The sequence below is a fragment of the Jaculus jaculus genome, chromosome 19 (genome assembly GCF_020740685.1).
Source record: "Jaculus jaculus isolate mJacJac1 chromosome 19, mJacJac1.mat.Y.cur, whole genome shotgun sequence".
Lineage (NCBI taxonomy): Eukaryota > Metazoa > Chordata > Mammalia > Rodentia > Dipodidae > Jaculus > Jaculus jaculus.
The window spans coordinates 37345867-37368488 of record NC_059120.1 but is presented as its reverse complement, the minus strand read 5'-3'; the positions used below and the strand labels follow the sequence as shown (position 1 = coordinate 37368488).

Genomic DNA, 22622 nt, shown 5'->3' with positions numbered 1-22622 from the left:
CAATTTAGCTATTAACACATTTATATTCTTTGCTTATTTTAGAGGAGATGACTAAATTAAAAAATAACAAAGAGGTTGAACTTGAAGAATTAAAAAAAATCTTGGTAAGTATATAGTACATAGCAGTTCCTTAAAAATTATCAAAAAATTTTTTATTGGCATACAAAGAATTAGCCTTCTTTTCCTTTAAAAATATTTAGTATATGTATATGTACATACATATGTATGCTTTTGCAAGCAGGCAGAGTTGGGGGAAATGGGCATGCCAAAGTCTCTTGCCACTGCAAACAAACTCCAGATGCATGTGCCACTTTGAGCATCTGGCTTTACTTGAGTACTAGGGAATCAAACCATGAACCAGCAGGCTTTGCAAGCAAGAACCTTTAACTGCTGAGCCACCTCTCTAGCCCCTTTAAATTTATTTATTTTTTTTGTTTGTGTGTATTTACTGCATGACTCTGTGTTTCTATGTGCTTTTAAACTGCCCTATCACTTCCCTTGTGGTTTCCAATACTTTCCGAGTTTTTCTCTCTGTGGAATAAGTCTATCCTTTGTTATCCTCAAACTTGTCACTTACCATGTCCTATGAAAACAGCTTCTAATCTACTATTCTACTTGGGAAGTCTCAGTGCTTTAATTAAAAATGTATGCCTTGGGCTGGAGAGATGGCTTAGCGGTTAAGCACTTGCCTGTGAAGCCTAAGGACCCCGGTTCGAGGCTCGGTTCCCCAGGTCCCACGTTAGCCAGATGCACAAGGGGGCGTACGCGTCTGGAGTTTGTTTGCAGAGGCTGGAAGCCCTGGTGCGCCCATTCTCTCTCTCTCCCTCTATCTGTCTTTCTCTCTGTGTCTGTCACTCTCAAATAAATAAATAAAAAATATTTAAAAAAAATGTATGCCTTGAGTTGGAAAGAAGGCTGAGTGATTATGAGGGCCGAAAGGTATTTGAAACTCCTGAATTCTAATCTTTAGAACCCAAGTAAACAGCTAGCTATGGAAATGCATGCCTGTAACCCTCAGTGGAGTAGAGACCAGGGAATCACCCCCAGCTAATGACAAATAGCAGGTGCTGGTATCAGTAAGAGACTCTGAGTCAAATAAAGATCTGGTAGAAATAGCAATAGAGCAGGGCATTTTTGCTTGGGCCACTACAAGTGAGTTGCAGGCAAGCACTTGGGGCACTACAAGGGCATGTATACATATATATACCACATCACACACACATGCAAAAAAAGAAAAAAAATTTTTAAGTATATACCTCTTCTTTCAGAGCTCTGCCCATTAAGTCCTTTGTCCCATTTCTTTTTCTTTTTTCTTTCTTTCTTTTTTTTTTTTGGTTTTTCAAGGTAGGGTCTCACTCTAGCCCAGGTTGACCTGGGATTCACTGTATAGTCTCAAGGTGGCCTGGAACTCATGGCAATCCTCCTACCTCTGCCTCTCAAGTGCTGATATTAAAGGCATGTGCCAGAGAGAGTTCACATATCAGGGCCTCTAGCCACTGCAATCAAACTCCAGATGCATGTGCTGCTTTGTGCATCTGGCTTACGTGATTACTGGGGCTCTAACCCAGCTCATTAGGCTTTGCAGGCAAGTGCCTTAATCACAGAGCAATCTCTCTACCTGTCTTTCCCCCCCTTTTTAAAAAAATTTTTTTTAAGGTAGGGTCTCACTGTAGCCCAGGCTGACCTGGAATTCACTATTTAATCTCAGGGTAGCCTCATACACCAATCCTCCTCCCTCTGCCTTCAGAGTACTTGGATTAAAGGTGTGAGCCACCATGCCCTACTCAGTCCTAATATATATTTTTTTCAAGGTAGGATCTTACTCTAATCCAGGCTTACCTGGAATTACTCCCAGGCTGTCCTTGGCCTTGGACTCAGAACTCATAGTGATCCTATCTCAGCCTCTTGAGTGTTGGAATTAAAGGCATAGATCACCATGTCTGGCTCTAGTTCATTTTTAAGTTTTGTTTTTTTTTTTAATAGTGACTAGCTTTCTCTTTTTAAACAATTTTAGCTCAAAAGCATTCAAAGTTCTATCACTCTTGGGGGGGCAAGTTAAATATGTATTTATATCTATATATGTACTTTGTAATAACTTTAAAACATATTTTTTAAATAGGCAGAAGACCAAAAACTTTTAGATGAAAAGAAACAAGTTGAGAAGATTGCTGAAGAATTAAAAGGAAAAGAACAAGAGCTAACTGGCAATTTAAAAACTAGAGAGGTTTAAGGATTCATTTTTGTTTCATATGTTGTGTTAAGAGAGTATAGATTTATAAAGTCGGTTGTTTGTTTCATGAAAGATTTCTTCACAAAATTCTTTTTAAGATTATGTGTTTTTGTTACATTTAATATGTTAATGATTAATTTAAAAATATGTAGGGAAACTTCATATTTTAATGTGGGAGATAAAGGTCAACATTTAAGAATCTATTCTATGATAATGCTATGATATATAATAATTTCATTTTGGTGTTGAGTATTTCTTAACAAGTACATTTTAAAATTCAACCTTTATTATGTAAAGTTCTTAATTTACAATGCTGTGTATAGTGTATATGTTAGAGTTTAAGATTTATCTTTTACAAGTTTGTTTGTAGACCATAATTGTATTACAACTATTTTTTATATCCGTATGAACATTTTATTTAGTAACTCACTACCTAACTTCAGTAATGTATTTTCTACTAACATAAAATTTAATTGAAATGAATGACTTTTTTTTTTTTTTTTTTTTTTGTTTTTCGAGGTAGGGTCTCACTCTGGTCCAGGCTGACCTGGAATTAACTCTGTCATCTTAGGGTGGCCTTGAACTCATGGCAATCCTCCTACCTCTGCCTCCCAAGTGCTGAGATTAAAGGCGTGTGCCACCACACCCGGCTTGAAATGAATTACTTCATAAAGTAAAATAGCTGAAAATTTTAGTTAGAGGTTAATATAACATATTGTGTGTTAGGCTTCAAGAATCAAGGTAGAATTTACTAATATTCAATTTGTCATTGCTTTAAAATTAAAATGATTATCACATTGTCTACTTAAATTTAAAATATTTAGCCAGATATGGTGGCTCATGGCTGTAATTCCAGCACTTGGGAATGGAGTCATGTGGATCAAGATTTTAAAGTCATCAAGTTTAAGGCCAGCCTGGGCTACATAAGTCCCTGTCTCAAAAAAATTGTTTTTGACATCTTACCAAATTGTTCACTAATGTGTTACTTGATTACTTAGTGTAATTATATTTTTTATATGAAAATCATACTTTATATAAAAAACTGGAATAACATTTATCATGAATATGCATATTTATTTTGCAGAGAGAGATACATGATTTGAAAGTACAATTAGAAGCCACTGAAACAAGTGAACAGCATTATTCAAAACAGGTTAAAGATCTGAAAACTGAACTTGAAAAAGAGCAGTATGTTTTCCATTTATCTATATTTTATTTATTTCAATTGTTAAGCTTTGTGGTAACAATTAATAAGTAAACTATATGCAATATTTACATGAATGGGTTTGAAACTGCATTTTATTCCTAAAGATCAAAATGAAAGCAAGTCATCAAAACAAAAGCAAACCATAGCAGTGCATACCTATAGTAGTGCTCACTGCTTGAGGGTGTGGCAGGAGAATCATGAGTACAAGGCAATCTGGACTACATAGTAAGACTCTGTCTCAAAAAAACAAAGGGTTGGAGATATGGCTTAGAGGTTAAGGCACTTGCCTGCAAAGCAAAAGGATCCAGCTTCAATTCCCTGGGACCTATGTAAGCCAGATGCACAAGGTGGCACATGTGTCTGGAATTTGTTTGCAGTGACTGGAAGCCCTGGGGTGCCCATTCTCTCTCTCTCTCTCACATTCTCTCAGATAAATAAATAGTAAAATATAAATATATAAAAGCATTTAAAAAACCAAAACCACTCACTGAATTTATTGCTAAAAGAGGACATATTTCATTTGCATAAAAGTATATAACACAAAGATATAAAATATATAATGAAGATAAATCACTAAGTCTTTCATTCTTTTTTTTATTTTTATTTTTTGTTTTTTTGAGGTAGGGTCTCACTGTAGCCCAGGCTGACCTGGAATTCACTATGTAGTCTCAGGGTGGCCTCGAACTCACGGCCACCTCTGCCTCCCAAGTGCTGGGATTAAAGGCATGTGCCACCATGCCCGGCAAGTCTTTCATTCTTTTTTTAATTTTTACTTATTTTTATTTTTTGTTCATTTTTTATTTATTTATTTGAGAGCGACAGACACAGAGAGAAAGACAGATAGAGGGAGAGAGAGAATGGGCGCGCTAGGGCTTCCAGCCACTGCAAACGAACTCCAGACGTGTGTGCCCCCTTGTGCATCTGGCTAATGTGGGACCTGGGGAACCGAGCCTCGAACCAGGGTCCTTAGGCTTTGCAGGCAAGCGCTTAACTGCTAAGCCATCTCTCCAGCCCAAGTCTTTCATTCTTAATGGAGATTGGTTCCAAGGACTCTGGCATATAAAAAATCTATAGATGATCTAGTCTTTTATGCACTGTGTATTATCCTCTCATATGTTTTAACTCATCTCTAGGTTATGTGTAATACTGAATACAATGTAAATATTATGTAGGTAGTTGTTAAACTGTTGTGGGGGAATAATTACAAGGAAAAAAGTATATATTCAGTAGAGACATGTTTTTCCTTAGTATTTTCAGTCTCTTTTTTGATCCTGTAAATGTGGAAATTCTTCCCCTCCCTCCCCTCCGCCCCAGAGAGAGAGGGCTATTACTTTTTTGGAGATCTTTAGCTTCCCATGAGGATAATTATTTGTGGTTCTAAGTAGTTTTCCCCCCTAAGTTATTTCTTAGGTTTGTATTGATAAAACATCAAGATATGATTTTATTTATTATTTTATTTCTTATGTTGTCCAAATAAAATATACATTTGAATGATTTATTCATCAAGTTTAGTTTTGAAGTAAAACAGGAAGTAATTATTGCATGCTTAGAATCCTGACACTTGAAGCAGGAAGATTGCTGATTTGTGGCCAACCTGGGCAGTGTGAGACCCTGTCCCACATGTACATGAAGTAAACAGTATATGCAACAGCTTCTTCCTGCTTTTGTAGCTCTCATTCACTGCTTTTGGTATCTTTTCAACTGTACCTTTTAGGAGACCTAGGAATTTCTAAAATCCCCTTAAGAGAACTGGAGAAATAGTTCAGTGGTTAAGGTACTTGCCTGCAAAACCTAAGGACTCAGGTTATTCCCCAGTACCCACAGCAAACCAGATGCACCAGGTGGCACATACATCTGGAGTTCCTTTACAGTGGCTAGAGGCTCTGGCATGCCCTTTTTCTCTTTATCTTTTTCCTCCCTGCCCCCTTAAATAAATGAGTAAATAAAATAAAAACAATCTCTTTTAAAATTGGAATAGTTTTTTATGCTTTAATACTAATTTGTTACCTTTGATATATTTTCTTTTCAGTCTTTCATTGCTTCAAATAAAATCTTTATTTCCTTTAGTGAATTTCCAGTAGTATTAAGTGGGAGGAGATAATACATGCTCCTGAATCATTCATTTGATCTATGTCTTCATTTAAAATTGCTTCTGGCTGAAACATATAATAATAACAGTAATTTTTCTTTTTGTGGAACTGTTGAAATCTTGTCAGAGCAGTTTAGTATTGTGCAGAGTGAAACCTACTTTTATTCTAATGAATGTATGTGTGTGTATGTATGCGTATCTACTTAACAATTATGAGAGAGAGAAATACAGAGAGAAATTAAGATAGATTTCCAGGGCTTCTTACAGCTGCATACAAACTCAGGCACATGCACCACTTTTGTATGTGTCTTTACATGGCTACTGGAGAATCAAACCTGGTCATCAGCCTTTGCAAGCAAGTACTTTTAATGCTGAGTCATCTTTCCAGCCCTAATGTATGCATATATATGTCTGTGTGTGTGTCTCTGTGTGTGTGTATGTATGCACACACACATACATATTTATTTATGAGAGAGAGAGGGTGAGGGAGAGAATGGACACAACAGGACCTCTTGACTATGCAAACAAACTCAAGACATCTACCTTTATGCCTTTAACCACTGGAGCATTTCTCCCATCCCATAATGGATATATTTTAATTAAAAACAATTCATGACTCATGGACAATTCTAACCAAATTTTCAGAAGTTTGAACCAATTCTAAGAAACAATTAGGTGCAAACAAATTATGTGAAGAAAATAACACTTCCTTCTTGAATTTGTAGAAAATTGTAAGAGACTGAGAATGTGAAGAATATGGAGATAGATTGTCTGACATACAAAAAAGTTAATGTGAAAAAAATAAAAATATTCAAGGGAATAATAAAATGAAGGAGCATGAACTTATCACCTGGCTTCAGTAATGATTCACTAATAGCCAGTCTTGTCTTATTTATGTCTTTGACTTTTACTTCCTCTGCCATTATTGTGAATTAAATTTCATATAATATACTATTTCATATGTAAATATTGTAAATGTTTTAAATAGACTTAAGAATACTGAATTAACTGCAAGCTACAATAGACTTTCACTTGAGAACAAAGAGTTGACACAAGAAACAAGTGATATGGCCCTGGAATTGAAGAGACATCAAGAAGATATTAACGTGAGTTGAAGAAGTACTATTGATTTAACTTAATTAGATGTAAAATTAGGGGGTTTTAGAATAGATGGCATGAAGACCCTTTTAACATTAAAAACTCTGATTATTTTAGACTCATACCTCCTTTTTTTTTTTTTTTTTTTGGTGGTAGGGTCTCTATCTAGCTCAGGCTGACCTAGGGTGGCCTCGAACTCACAGTGATCCTCCTACCTCTGCCTCCTAAGTGCTAGGATTAAAGGTGTGTGCCACCAATCCCAGCTTTTGTATCTTGTTTTTTTAAGAAAGATAAGCATATTACTCTTTGATATGGTGATAATGGAAGACAGAAAGTGAAGGCTACTCATAAATAATGTTAATCTAATTTTAAGCACTAATATTTTTAGTCAACAATATTATTTAGTTATAGAAAACTCTATTAAATATAATAATGAATAAGGACATATACCTTCAGAAGATATGAGTCCACAGAAAAACAGAAGTGAATGTTCAGTTATCTTAAGCAGAATAGTATGTTCTTTGTGTTGATAATGGGACATAGTATTACTGGAATTCATAAGATAACTTTTAACAGTTGAGTCTAGGTGGAAGAGAATCATTAGAGAGCATTGTATTTATTTTGGCCTTAAAAGGTGAATTATGAATTCAGTAAGGAACAATATAAACAAAGGATATAAGATTCAAAGTATCATCAGAAAATAAAACATGTTTGGTTAGCTGCTATATAGAGGTTGCTAGTATTATGAGTAAAGTCTGGAAAGTATAATGATGTAAAATTAAATAACTTACTCTTCTGCTTATTATTTATGGTGACAGATAAAGGTTTTAAATAGTAATTTCAGTTTTACCTTTCTTGAAACAAAATGGCATAAGAAGTATTGATTATCTCTTTAGAATAGCAAAAGGCAAGAAGATGTGATGTTGAAACAAATAGAAAATCTGGAAGAAAAAGAAATAAAATTAAAGTAAGATTAATGAGTTTATCTTTTTGTCTCAAAAACATTTTAGAATTTTTTGTGGTTGACTATTACATAAAGACATTATATTTAAATTAATGTTTTGGAATCTTGCTTAAAAATAAAATTATTATGTCTATCTATTTTATACTTAGCATTGAAAATTTAATTTAAAACATCATAAACCTTCTAATTCTCTAAAATTTAAGACAATCACTCGTCACAAAATTTAGAAAAAAAATTAAAAGTTACTTTTTTTAAAGAATATTTAATTTTTTAAAATTTTTTGTTTATTTTATTTATTTGAGAGTGACAGACAGAGAGAGAAAGAGGCAGATAGATAGAGAGAGAATGGACCAAAAGTTACTTTTTTGTAAGTTTTGTTTGTTTGTTTTTCCAGGTAGGGATTCACTCTAGCTCAGGCTCTCCTGGAATTCACTAAGTAGTCTCAGGGTGGCCTTGAACTCACCGCAATCCTCCTACCTCTGCCTCTCAAGTGCTGGGATTAAAGACATGTGCCACCATGTCTGACTTGTAATTTTTTCTTTTTTAATGAGAGAGAAAGAATTGGTGTGCCAGAGACTCCAGCCACTGTTATGGAACTGCAGATCGTGTGCCACCTTGTGTTCATGTGTGACCTTGCATGCTTGCATTACCTTGTACATCTGGCTTATGTGGGACCTGTAGAGTCAAACATGGGTTCTTGTATATACCATTTGCATATACATACATACATACATACATATACACAAACACATATATACATATACACATACATACATACATACATATATATGTGTATGTGTGTGTGTGTATAAATTTGCTTGCCTCTCTGAAATCAAATACCAGTCTTTTTTTTAATAGGTTGGATATCTAGATTAGTTTTTGGATAAAAATACTTTTTTTTTTTTTTTTTTTTGGTTTTTCGAGCTAGGGTCTCATTGGAGTCCAGGCTGACCTGGAACTCATTATGTAGTCTCAGGGTGGCCTCGAATTCATGACGATCTACCTACCTCTGCCTCCCAAGTGCTGGGATTAAAGGTGTGTGCCACCACTCCTGGCTTATTTTATTTTTTTACATTTATTTGAGAGGGAGAGAGAAATAGGCAGATAGAGAATGGACACTCTAGTCATTATAAACAAATTCCAGATGCATGTGCCATTTTGTGCATCTAGTTCATGTGGGTTCTGGGGAGTTGAACCTGGGTCCTTTGGCTTTGTAGGCAAGTACCTTAAGCCACTAAGCCATCTCTCCAGCCCAGAAGAGGCTGTTTCTAAAAGAACATTCAAATTATTTGGGTAAGATTTTTGTATGTATACCTACTGTGTAGATTTAAGTAACTGAAATATGAATATATTTATTAACAGTATGAATATATAGTGATGATAAAGTTAATCTCAGACTTAACCTCAGGTAAAAGGATAATTATCCTGAACCCAGAATTTGAAATACCAATTATTCCACAGAAACAATGATTACATTCACCAACACAGCAGTGATGAAGGGGGCTACAATTAGAAAAAGAGCTTCTAGTGTCCACTGAGAAGAAAGTAGCATTTTCATCTTCAGCAGACAAGCTTTTTAATTAAAATATTTTTGAATGGGTAATAATGTATAAATGACACAAAATTCAAAGGGGCAAAGAAAAGTATTACTTGTTTTAACTTACTGCTATTCAGTTTTCCTTCCCAGAAGCACTCACTATTTCTTGAATATTTTTTCAGAGATATTCTGTGCATATACAAGGATATATATGTCTCTAAATTTCTTGCTCATATAGTTCATTAAAATAAATTTCATTGATATTCCAAATTTATTTGTAATATGTATCAGATGATGACAAATTTATGATTAATGAAACTTTGAAATGAAATATTGATTTAAGAAATGTGTTTTTATAGTTTTTAAAAATGGGAAATTAGATCTGGAGAGCCTACAAAGTCAAAGGACTCAAGTTTGACTCCCCAGCACCCATGTAAGCCAGGTAGATGCACAAGGTGGTGTATTTGTCTGGAGTTTGTAGTGGCTGGAGGCCCTGAATTATCCATTCTCTCCCTCTCTCTCTCCCTCTCTCTCTGCCTCTTTCTCTCCAATAAATAAATAAAAAATTTAAAAATGGGAAATTATAAGGATGAAGATAATGTTAGCAATAAATATGTACATTAAATCTAATGTGGGAGTGAAAGTTACTTGAAAAGTAATCAACAAATGAAATAACCAACAAAATTAGTAATCAAACATTTTTAAAAAATCTTAAAGAGGAGATAAAATGAAAATGTGATTTTTATTATGATGTCCCTCTTGGATTTACTTTTAGGAATGAACTGGAATCTCTGAGAGTAGAGCTAATACAGAAAGAAGATGAAGTTAAATGTAAATTGGACAAGAGTGAAGAAAATGTATGTTAATGTATTAAAAAGATTAAAAAGTTCAAATCATAAAAGCAAGACCAGATGTCTAAAAAATAAAATTACATATACTACTGTTACATGAGTACAATTAGGTATTATTATAGGCCATCAACCTTAAAAATATAGGTAAAGTAAAATGTGGGTAGGGAGATGGCTCAGTGGATAAAACCCTTGCTGCATGTGTGAGGATTTGAGATTGGATCTCTGGCATCCATAAATGCTGGAAATGCCTGGTGGTCCTGTCTATAATTTCAGTACTCAGGAGGTGGAGATAGAGTATTCCTGAGTTAAGCTGCATAGCTAGCCTAACTGAATAAGTGAGCTATGGGTTCAAGTGAGAGACAGTAAATGTGATGGGAGTATGACACCTTCCATGTGCACATGCACCCCACACACATGCAAACATACATGTAAACTATACATATGTGAAAACATACATGTGAAACTATACATATGTGCTTATATGATCTAGATTAACTAAGATAAATTAGAGACATAAATATTAATGTATAAGTTAATTTTAAAAATTCAAGATAAGATGGGAAAGCTGATAAAATATTACAAAGTGACTTTGAGCTAAGAAAAGTGAACATTGATATATAAGCATTAACATGCACATGATTTTTTTAATTGATAGGTTAAAAATTATATACATGATACATAAAGTAATACTTTGATATGGATATATGTTATGAAATGGGTTTAATATTTATCACATAAAAAGATATATTCTTTAAAAGAAGGACGCTGAAATCAACAGATGGGCTGATTTTTTTTTTTTGAGGTAGGATTTCACTGTAGCTCAGGCTAACCTGGAAATCACTATTTTGTCTCAGGGTAGCCTTGAACTCACAGAAATCCTCCTACCTCTGCCTCCCAAGTGCTGGGATTAAAGGCATGTGCCACCACACCTGGCTTATGGGCTGATATTTTTGTAAAAATGTAAGACTTATAGTTTTATAGTTAAAAGATACATGAAAAAATAGAAATTCTGGTAACATACATTTTAAATCTGCTCTCAAATTATATTTTAGGCTAGAAGCATTGAATGTGAAGTTTTAAAGAAAGATAAACAAATTAAGATGTTAGAAAACAAGGTAATTTCAAATTATGAAAAATATTTGGGCATAAAGACTTTGTAACAATATATGTATGACTGGATTCTGAAGGGCCAGTGTTTCTTTCTACTGTTCTGTACAAATCTCGATTTTCCATTGAAAGTTTTAAGGAATGATACAGCATTTTTAATTTTTTTTGTTTATTTTCATTTACTTATTTGAGAGCTACAGCCAAAGAGGGAAAGAGGCAAATATGGAGAGAGAATGGGCATGCCAGGGCCTCCAGCCACTGCAAACGAACTCCAGATGCATATTCCCCTTTGTGCATCTGGCTAATGTGGGTCCTGGGGAACCAAACCTTGAACAGGGGAAGGGGGTGGGGAAGAGGAGTAGGCTGGGGGTAAGTTCTTAGGCTTCACAGGCAAGCGCTTAACCACTAAGCCATATCTCCAGCCCTGATACAGGTTTTTTTTTTTTTTTGAGATAGGGTTTCACTCTAGTCAAGGCTGATCTAGAATTCACTATGTAGTCTCAGGATGGCCTCGAACTCACCGTGATCCTCCTACCTCTGCCTTCCAAGTGCTGGGATTAAAGGTGTGCACCACCATGCCTGGCTTTGACAAAGTATTTAAAAAAATTTTTTTTTCTTTATTTATTTGAGAGAGAGGGAGAGAGAAAGCCACAGATAGAGAATGGACACCCCAGGGCCTCTAGTACTGCAAATGAACTCCAGACACATGTTCCACCTTTTGCATCTGGCTTATATATGTAATGGGGAATCAAACCTGGATTCTTAGCCTTTGTAGGCAAATGCTTTAACCACTAAGCCATCTCTACATCCCTGATAAGGTATGTTTTAAAAGATTTTATTTTTATTTATTTATTAGAGAGAGAGAGAGAGAAAGTGAGAGAGAGAGAGAGAGGGAGAGAGAGAATGAGAATGGGCACACTAGGGCCTCTAACCTCTACAAATGAACAACAGACACATGCACCATCATATGCATCTGGCTTATGTGGGACCTAGAGAATCAAAGTGGGGTCCTTAGGCTTTACAGGCATGCACCTTAAACTGCTAAACCATCACTCCAGCCCATGATACAGTATTTTTATTGGCAGTTTCTTTGAAGACTAGATTCACAAATTTTGTATAGCCCTTCAAAGATCAAAGTTTCATTTTAGCTTTCTTTTACCTTCCCCCAGATTTCTTGCTTTAAGCAGCTACGTTCATTGTGGCTATCCTTAGAATGGTACAATGCTTTTAGAAATCATCGTTGGGGGCTGGAAGATACCTTTGAATTTAAGGCAGTTGCCTGTGAAGCCTAAGGACCCAGGTTCAATTTCCCAGGAGCCACATAAACCAGATGCACAGGGTGGTAAATATGTCTAGAGTTTGTTTGCAGTGGCTGGAGACCGTGATGTGCCCATTTTCTCCCTTTTGTTTCTCTCTTTCTCTCTCTCAAGTTAATAAAATACTTAAAATATATAATAAACTTCTAAGGAAATGAGATGAGTCCTTAGGATCTATGCCTAGGAGTGCTATAGCTGGGTCATATGGTAGAACAATCTTTAGGTGTTTTAGGAACCTCCACACTGATTTCCACAATGGCTGGACCAGATTGCATTCCCACCAGCAGTGTAGAAGGGTTCCTCTTTTTCCATATCCCTGCCAACATTTATGATCATTTGTTTTCATGATGGTAGCCAATCTGACAGGAGTGAGATGGAATCTCAATGTAGTTTTAATCTGCATTTCCCTGATGACTAGTGACGTAGAACATTTTTTTAGATGCTTATATGCCATTTGTATTTCTTCCTTTGAGAATTCTCTATTTAGCTCCATAGCCCATTTTTTGATTGGCTTGTTTGATTTCTTATTATTTATTTTTTTTAGTTCTTTGTATATCCCAGATATTAATCCTTTATCAGATATATAGCTGATGAACATTTTTTCCCATTCTGTAGGTTGCCTCTTTGCTTTATTCACAGTGTCCTTTGCAGTGCAAAATCTTTGTAATTTCATGAGGTCCCAGTGATTAATCTGTGGTTTTATTGCCTGAGCAATTGTGGTTGTATTCAGAAAGTCTTTGCCAAGACCAATATGTTGAAGGGTTTCCCCTAATTTTTCCTCTAGCAGTTTTAGAGTTTCAGGTCTGATGTTAAGGTCTTTAATCCATTTGGACTTAATTCTTGTGTATGGAGAGATACATATCCAGTTTTCCCAACACCATTTGCTGAAGAGGCTATCTTTTCTCCAATGAGTATTTTTGGCATTTTAATAGAATATCAGGTGGCTTATAGCTACTTGGACTTACATCTGGGTCCTCTGTTCTGTTCCATTGATCTACGTGTCTGCTTTTGTGCCAGTACCATGCTGTTTTTGTTACTATGGCTCTGTAGTATAGGCTAAAATCAAGTGTAGTGTTACCCCCAGCCTTATTTTTGTTGCTCAGTATTATTTTAGATATTTGAGGTTTTTTGTGATTCCAAATGAATTTTTGGATTGTTTTTTCTGTTTCCATGAAGAATGCCTTTGGAATTTTGATGGGGATTGCATTAAATGTGTAGATTGCTTTTGATAAGATTTCCATTTTCACAATATTGATTCTTCCAATCCAGGAACAAGGGATGTTTTTTCCACTTCCTAGTGTCTTCTGCAATTTCTCGCTTGAGTGTTTTAAAGTTCTCATTGTAGAGATTCTTTACTTCCTTGGTTAGGTTTATTCCAAGGTACTTTATTTTTTTTGATGCAATTGTGAATGGGAGTGATTCTCTGATTTCATCCTCTGTGTGTTTGTTGTCAGCATATATGAAGGCTACTGATTTCTATGTATTTATTTTGTATCCTGCTATGTGGCTGTAGGTTTTTATCAGTTCTAACAGTTTGCTAGTAGAGTCTTTAGGGTCCTTTTATAGAGAATCATGTCATCTGCAAATCATGATAACTTGATCTATTCCTTTCCAATTTGTATCCCTTTTATGTTTGTCTCTTGCCTTATTGCTATGGCTAAGACTTCCAGAACTGTATTAAATAAGAGTGGGAACAGTGGACACCCTTGTCTTGTTTCTGATTTTAGCGGAAAAGCTTTTCCCCACTTAGTAATATGTTGGCTGTAGGCTTGTCATAAATAGGCTTTATTATATTGAGATATGTTTCTTCTATTCCCAGTCTCTGTAGGACTTTTATCATGAAGGGGTTGGATTTTGTCAAGTGCTTTCTCTGCATCTAATGAGATGATCATGTGATTTTTGTCCTTCAATCCACTGATATGATGTATTACATTTATAGATTTGTGTATATTGAACCATCCCTGCATCTCTAGAATAAAGCCTACTTGGTCAGGGTGAATGATCTTTCTGATATATTCTTGTATTCTGTTTGCCAGTATTTTGTTGAGAATTTCGGCATCTATGTTCATGAAGGAGATTGGTCTGTAATTTTCTTGAGAGCTTGTTTGGAGGTTCTAGCAGGGGAGCACAGCTACTCATATACCCTTGACTGAAGACCAGTCCTCCTCTATTCGGGAAGGTCATCCTCTTTGACCGAGCGCACAGCTTCGGGAGGGATGCACATGGAGTGGTGAGGGAGGAAGGGGACACCCGCCTAGCCAGCCAGATCAGCCGAATCAACCCTGGCTATCAATGGGGTGACAGATGTCGCAGCCAGATCACCCTCACATCCAGTAATTTTCTTTTTTTGTTCTATCTTTGCCTGGTTTTGGTATCAGGGTAATGCTAGATTCATAGAAGGAGTTTGGTAGAATTCCTTCTTTTTGTATTTTATGGAAAAGGTTAAGAAGTAATGGTGTTAGCTCTTCCTTGAAGGTCTGGTAAAATTCAGCAGTGAATCCATGTGGGCCTGGGTGCTTTTTAATTGGGAGATTTTTGATAACTGTTTGGATCTCCATACTTCTTATAGGTTTATTGAAGTGATTAATCTCATCTTGATTTAATTTAGGTAGGTCATATAAATCAAGGAAATCATCCATTTCTTTCAGATTTTCATACTATGTGGAGTCTATGTTTTTATAGTATGTCCTTATGATGTTTTTGATTTTCTCTGGCATCTGTTGTGATGTTACCTTTTTCATCTCTAATTTTATTAATTTGTGTCTCTTCACTCTTCCTTTTGGTCAATTTGCTAAGGATTTATCAATCTTGTTTATCCTTTCAAAGAACCAACTCTTTGTTTCATTAATTCTTTGGATCTTTTTTTGTTTCTATTTCATTAATTCCTGCCCTAATCTTTATTATTTCTTCCCATCTACTGATTTTGTGTTTGCCTTGTTCTTCTTTTTCCAAGGCTTTAAGGTGAAGCATTAGGTCGTTTACTTGCAACCTTTCTAATTTCTTAATATAGGCACTTAAAGCTATAAATTTATCTCTTAGGACTGCCTTCATTGTGTCCCAGAGATTTTGGTATGTTGTGTTCTCATTATCATTTGACTCTATGAATTTTTTGATTTCCTTCTTGATTTCTTCATTGACCCATTCATCATTTAGTAGTGTATTGTTTAGTTTCCATGATTTTGTGTATGCTCTATAGCCTTTCTTGCTATTGATTTGTAGTTTGATTCCATTGTGGTCAGATAGAATGTAAGGAATTATTTCAATTTTCCTATATTTGTTAAGATTTGCTTTGTGTCCTAATATATGGTACATTTTAGAGAATGTTCCATGTGCTGCTGAAAGGAATGTATATTCTGCAGCCTTTGGATGAAATGTCCTGTAGATATTTGTTAGGTCCATTCCTTATATGACATCATTTAGTCCAGTTGCATCTCTGTTTATTTTTTTCCCAGGATGATCTGTCAATTGATGAGAGTGGAGTGTTGAAGTCACCCACTACTATTGTGTTTGGTGTTATCTATGACCTTACTTGTAATAATGTTTGCTTGATGAATTTGGGAGCCCCAATGTTAGGTGTATATTTGTTTAGGGTTGTAATGTCCTCCTGTTGGAGGGTGCCCTTTATCAATATAAAGTGACCTTCCTTATCTTTCTTGACTAACGTTGGACTGTACTATACTTTGTCAGATATTAGGATAGCAACCTCTGTTTGTTTTCTAGGTCTATTTGCTTGAAACACCGTTTTCCAACCTTTCACCCTAAGATAATGTCCATCCTTTGTAGAAAGGTGAGTTTCTTGGAGACAACAAATTGTAGGATCCTGCTTTTTAACCCAGTCTGCAAACCTATGTCTTTTGGTTGGGGCATTGAGGCTGTTGATATTAAGAAATATTATTGAAAGGTGTGTATTTATGTTTGCTGTTTTTTTTGTGATTCCGGTTCTACTTTTGCTCTCGTGTGTTAACTAGTATTTGAGTATTGCTTGTTTTTTTCCAGGTTCCTTATATGTGTGCTTTTCCTTTTTTTCGGCATGGAGGATTCTTTCAAGTATTTTCTATAGAGCTGGTTTTGTTGTCAAATATTCTTTATCCTGTTTTTATCGTGGAATGTCCTTATTTCTCCGTCTATTTGAATGGATAGCTTTGCAGGATAAAGTAACCTTGGTTGACGGTTGTTATCTTTCAGAATTTGGAATACATCACTCCAAGCTCTTCTGGGCTTTAAAGTTTGCGTTGAGTAATCTGCTGTACTCCTGATAGGCTTGCCTTTGTAGGTAACTTTATTTTTCTCTCTAACTGCTTTCAATATTTTTTTTATTGTGTGTTTGGTAGTTTGATTATAATATGGTGAGGAGAGGTTCTTTACAGGTTTTGTCTGGCTGGTGTTCTAAAGGCTTCCTGTATCTGCATTGGCACCTCTTTCCCAATTTGGGGGAAGTTTTCTTCTATGATTTTGTTGAGGATGCCTACTATGCCTTTGGAGTGAAATTCTTCTCCTACTATGCCCTGAATTCTTATGTTTGATCTTTTCATAGTGTCCCGAATATCTTCAAATTCCTATTCATACTTTTCTATTTGTTTGTCTTTCTCTTTTTTGGACTGTATTAGATCTGCCACCTGGTCTTTTAGCTTAGCTATTCTGTCCTCTCTTTCATCCATTCTACTGGTGATATTTTCTACAGAGTTTTTTATTTCATTTATCTGTGTTCTTCATGTTCTACTGGTGAGATTGTCTACAGAGTTTTTAAGTTCATTAACTGTGTTCTTCATTGCTAGTAATTCTGACTGGTTTTTCTTTATTATTTTTATTTCTTTATTTATGTCTTGTATTGACTTCTTTATTTCGTTAAATTGGTGTCCTGTATCTTCTTTGATTCCTTTGATTTCCTCTTTGATTCCTTTGATTTCTTCTTTGACTTCTTTGAACATATTTATAATTATTCGTTTGAAATCTTTCTCAGGCATTTCCTCTAACTCGTTCTCACTGGAGGTCATTTCTGATGGATTATATCTTTTTGTTGGATTTATATTGTCTTGATATTTGCTTTTTCTTTTGTTATAATGTATATATTTTTGCATCTTGGATTACGTTAATGCTTGGATTGTCTAGTTAGCTGGGTATTCTTAGTTGTATCAATTGATCTGAGATATATATATATATCTTCAGGGTAGGAGATTAAGATGTTAGGTGTGGTTCTTAACACTCTCCGAGTATCTAGAAAAGTGTTCCTAGGGGTTGAGTTTGCCTGTTATGGGAGTATTCAAGTAGGCTGAGTGGAACAAAATACTGGTAGATTCTAAAATTTAACTAAACACTCTACACATTCAGTCAAAAACAGCACTGAGTACTTATGCAAGAGTAGATATTATTACAACCAGATCCTCTATCAATAAAGAGGTAAAGATTTCTGGTCTGTTGAGAGTTCCAAGTCAGCTTGTGACCAAGTGAGACCCTTCCCTGGTGCAATCCCAGTTACCTTTTATGGATGATTTTGGTCTCAGTCAATAGGCTGGTTGGGTTGCTGGACCACTGTTCTGTTTTCTGGAGCTGGGCACTGGCTTTTCCTGCGGGGCAAATTGAGCCTGGCAACTGTGGCCCTGCAGACAGGCACTGCTGCTGCTGAAGCTGCTGCTGCTGTTGAAGCTGCTGCTGCTCCTGAAGCTGCCGCTGCTGGTTCCACTGTGGCTATAGCCACCGCTGCTGCTGGAGCTGTTGTTGCCAGTGCTGGAGTTGCTGCTGTTGCTGCCAGATCCATAGCTGCAGCTTCCACCGCCACTTCTTCTGCTGGAGACGGAGCTCCTAATGCCAGAGCTGCTTTGGCCTGCCTGTGTGGGCTTTGGATGCTCTGGGACTCTCATACTTCTCTGCTGCCATTTTAATTTCCTATACACCTCACTTTTAGTAAAAGTGTGTATTTTGCCGGGTTTTCTTTGGCTTTTTCTCTCCTAGGCTGCTTTGGCGTGTTTCCTATGCCATCTTAACCAGAAGTCCTCAAATTATTTTTAATATTTTGTTTTATTTATTTACTTGACAGCAACAGACAGAGAAAGAGTCAGATAGAGGGAGAGAATGGGCGGGCATTCCAGGGCCTCCAGCCACTGCAAACAAACTCCAGATGCTTGTGCCCCCTTGTGCATCTGGGTAACGTGGGTCCTGGGGAATTGAACCAACCCAGGTCCTTAGGCTTCACAGGCAAGTGCCTAACTGCTAAGCCATCTCTCCAGCCCTGAAATTATTTTTCAAACCTCATCTTCTGTAGTGTTGTTTCTTGTTCATAGTTTCAAATCTTTAAATTCCTTGACTATATTTGTTTTGGATTCTGTGTCTGATAATTCCAGTATTTTCAGGTCTGATTCTGTTCTCTGTTCTTTCTTGTGGCTTTAATTCATTGAGTCTTAGGTTGGGATTTTTATAAATTCTTAAAATTTTGTCTCTGGGAATTCTTTGCAAGTAGGTTAAAGTTGCTGTTTGCCCTTATCTTTCCACTGAGTGTGTAGTCCTTGGGTTCTTGGTTTAATGGAGGGTTGTTTTATTGAATTTCCTATCTTTTGAGGGCCATGATTTTTATCTTATGTCTCTTTAACTTTGAGTGCATTCAGCAGATATCTTTCTTTTTAATAAAAAACCTTTTTATTATTTATCATTTTTGAGAGAGGGAGAAAGAGAGAATATAGGCATTCACCCACTGCTAAGGGACTCCAGACACATACACCTCCTTGTGTGCATCTGTGATATTGTACACTTGCATCACTGTGTGTCTGGCTATGTAGGACCTGGAGATTCAAGCTTGAGTTCTTAGGCTTCACAGGCAAGCCGTAACCATTAAGCCATTTCTCTAGCCCTCAGGAACTTAAAAATGAATGCTGGCTTTGGTGTACTTGATTAGTATCAGCTTACAGTGATAAATGAAAATAAGTAGATTGCCTTAAAAGCATTTTACTATAAAGTTATTTTATTACAGAGCTCATTCTGAGCATCTGTGTGGTATTTATGCCAGAAAAAAATGAATTAAAAAAATAAAAATTCCACATAAAATAAATTACTGTGCAATTCAGTGAAATAATTCTAAGTTTTCTTTAGTTTTTCTTTCTTAACTTAGTTTTGAACTTTCAGAGAGACCATTTGAAGAGTTGGGACATGAAAAAGTTTAGATGGTTCACTCATGGTATTGCGTGCTTGTAATCATAGCTCTCAGAAGGTGAATGTAGGGTGATCAGTTTGAGGCTAGCTTGGGTACATAGTAAAGTGCTAGCTCAAATAAAATCAGTTATAAGCAGAAAAGCAAAGCCATATATAATTTATTTATAATTATAATATTTGCTATGACCATGTGTGAGAAATGCAAGAAAAATATTTAGCTGAATATTTTGTGCTAATGAAGAAGGTTTACAGTTTTTCTATTGAGAGTCATTTTAGTATGGAAATTAGAATATTTTACTTATCTGTGATATTTTTATGTCCCTTAAAAACCTTTGCTAAGATGTTTGACTAACAATCTAGTTCTGCATGTACCCAAATGAACTAATCTGACCAAAGAAGATATTAAAAAATAGTTTCATTGGTATTTCAGTAATAGGAATTAGAATTTTGTTAAGAAATAGAGTATGTCATGCTTCTCTCACAACTGTGTAACATAAGAATCTCTACTATGAGAAAAGGAGAATAATAATAAAGAAGGAGAAATTCACTCTTACATGTACTGTTGCTTTTAGTAGCCTAATAATATTCAACTTTTGCTTAAGTTGATGAGGTACATTTTATATAGGATAGTTAAATTTATAAAAGATGGAAGCATAACAAATGTCATTTATATGAGTTTATTAAAAAGTTTTTTGATATAATTTAAACATTGATGAAATTGTTTAACAGTATGATTACTGAAGTGAGCCTTATGTTACTTTCTACTATATTTTTATTAGTGTGAAATTATTTATTTTGACCAGATTATTGAGCAAAATACTATGTTTTTTCATAATTTTGCAGTATAATAATTTAAAGAAACAAGTTGAAAATAAAAGCAAGCATACTGAAGAACTGCAGCAGGAGGTAGGTTTTCTTTATAGATATTCTCAAAATCAAACTAATATTTCACTTTAGTTTTAGAGAGTAATACTTTCTAGTATAGTTTATGCCTTAATCCCTTTAGAACTAAAAACAATTATTTCTAAATTTTAACAGAATAAGGCTTTGAAAAAAAAGAGTGCAGCAGAAAGCAAGCAACTGAATGTTTATGAGATAAAGGTATTTGACACTCTTATTTTTTCTTAAATACTAGTAGATACATGAAAATTTAGAAATGTTTTGCCATTTACTTATAATTTAGGTTACTTTAAAAGATAATTATATTTTTGGATTGAAAAAAATCAGAATCCAGAATTCTTATCATTACACTATGGAACCCATTGCCTTGAAGAAATCAATCCTTTTAGTTGCAATAGAATTCTCACTGGTGATTTACCTGGGTCAGAATCATTTGTACAGCTTAAATATATGTATGTGCATGCTCCATGTTTATGTGTGTTGTCTTTACAAAATGATTAAGTTTGGGAAGGAGCTTATAACCTGTATTTTTAAGAAGCTCCAAATATAATTATACTGCTATACAAGGGGGTTAAAAACCATCAAGTTTGTAGAAAATAAAAACTTAGAATGTGGGCTGGGGAGACAGTTTAGCCATTAAGGCATTTGCTTGCAAAGCCTAAGGACCCAGGTTCCATTGCCCAGAACCCATGTAATCCAGATGTACATGTGTCTGGCGTTCATGTGCAGTAGATTAGGGGCCCTGGCATGCCCATTCTCTCTCTCTCTGTCTGTCTCTCTCTATGTATATCAAATAAATAAACATATTTTAAAAAAACTTAGAATGTAAGCTTATGATATCAGAGACAAATTTTTTCATCTTGTTCCTAAGTGTTTAATCAGTGATTAATAATTAATAAATACTTAACAGTTTTTGTGCTTTTGAGGGAGATAACAACAATACCTTTCTGAAATACTATTTGAAATAAGATGTGTAAATGTTATGATTCAAAAGAAGAGCGAGGGCTGGAGAGATGGCTTAGTAGTTAAGGCTCTTGCCTGCAAAGCCAAAGAACCTAGGTTTGGTTCCCCAGGACCCATGTAAACCAGATGCACAGGTGGCTTATGTGTTTGGAGTTCATTTGCAGTGGCTGGAAGCCCTGGCATGTCCATTCTCTATCTCTCTGTTTCTTTCTCTCCCTCTCAACCTAATAAATAAAACATGTTAAAATATTTTTATTTTTATTTATTTATTTGAGAGAGGGAAAGAGGCAGAGAGAGAGAGAGAATATGAGCGTGCCAGGGCTTCCAGCCACTGCAAACGAACTCTAGATGCCTGGGCAACCTCGTGCATCTGGCTTACGTGGCTACTGGGAATTGAACTGAGGTCCTTCGGCTTTGCAGGCAAGCGCCTTAACCACTAAGCCATCTCTCCAGCTCTGTTAAAAATATTTTTAAAAAGAGGGGCAAATAAGAATTCTCCTAAGCTTCTGGTATTTGGAAAAGTAGCTGATATAATTCTACAATTATGCATGTGAACCTCTAGAGGGAGAAAGAATAAATATACAAAAATATTTGCAGTAGATCCAAATTAAAGCTAATATAGGTGTCTATCAGTAGTAAAATAATCAGTTAAAAATGACCCAAGGTAAATTAAAAGTTAGAATTTTAGCAGATAGTCTCACGTGCAGCTGTTATGAATATGTTCCAAGACAAAAAGGAAAAGACAGTTATTATGAATGCCAGTTGAAGAAACTCAGTGGAAATAAAAACTGAAAATCACTAAATGGAAGGTCTTCAACTGAAATGTAAAATAGCTTACAAAAAGCCCCCCAAACTTCCTTTGGTTGTGTATTCTTTACACATTAAGAATAGAGTATCAGTAAAACTAAAGCTGGTTAAATAAAAATAATCTAGTTAGAGAAACAGAGAAAGATTTTCCGAAAAGAGAATAGTACCTCAGAAGCCTGTAGAATAGTAGCAAGCGGTTTAAAATATATTTTATGGCCCCCACCCCCAAGAAAGAAAGGAGGACTAAACAGGGCAAAAGAAAATTATTTGAGGACTTTTTAAAAACTAAATTTAATGCAGTATAAAAATCTTGAGAATCCATGGCCACCAGCAAACTCAAAGTAAGATAAGTAGAAAGTAAACTCTTAAGTAGGCATGGCTCAGGCAAAGTGCTAAACCAAAGATAAAGAAAA

General features: G+C 35.4%; 1 protein-coding gene across 1 annotated transcript in view; it reads left to right on the top strand.

The window, feature by feature from the left end:
* Sycp1 (synaptonemal complex protein 1) overlaps positions 1 to 22622 on the top strand; it is a 130565-nt gene that overhangs the window by 58675 nt on the left and 49268 nt on the right. Inside the window, exons 15-23 of the mRNA XM_004667535.2 lie at positions 43 to 104; positions 2120 to 2224; positions 3315 to 3418; positions 6515 to 6632; positions 7521 to 7591; positions 9901 to 9982; positions 11029 to 11091; positions 20383 to 20445; positions 20578 to 20640. Of these exons, the coding sequence (XP_004667592.2) occupies positions 43 to 104; positions 2120 to 2224; positions 3315 to 3418; positions 6515 to 6632; positions 7521 to 7591; positions 9901 to 9982; positions 11029 to 11091; positions 20383 to 20445; positions 20578 to 20640 (731 nt within the window). The remainder of the gene's footprint in view (positions 1 to 42; positions 105 to 2119; positions 2225 to 3314; positions 3419 to 6514; positions 6633 to 7520; positions 7592 to 9900; positions 9983 to 11028; positions 11092 to 20382; positions 20446 to 20577; positions 20641 to 22622) is intronic.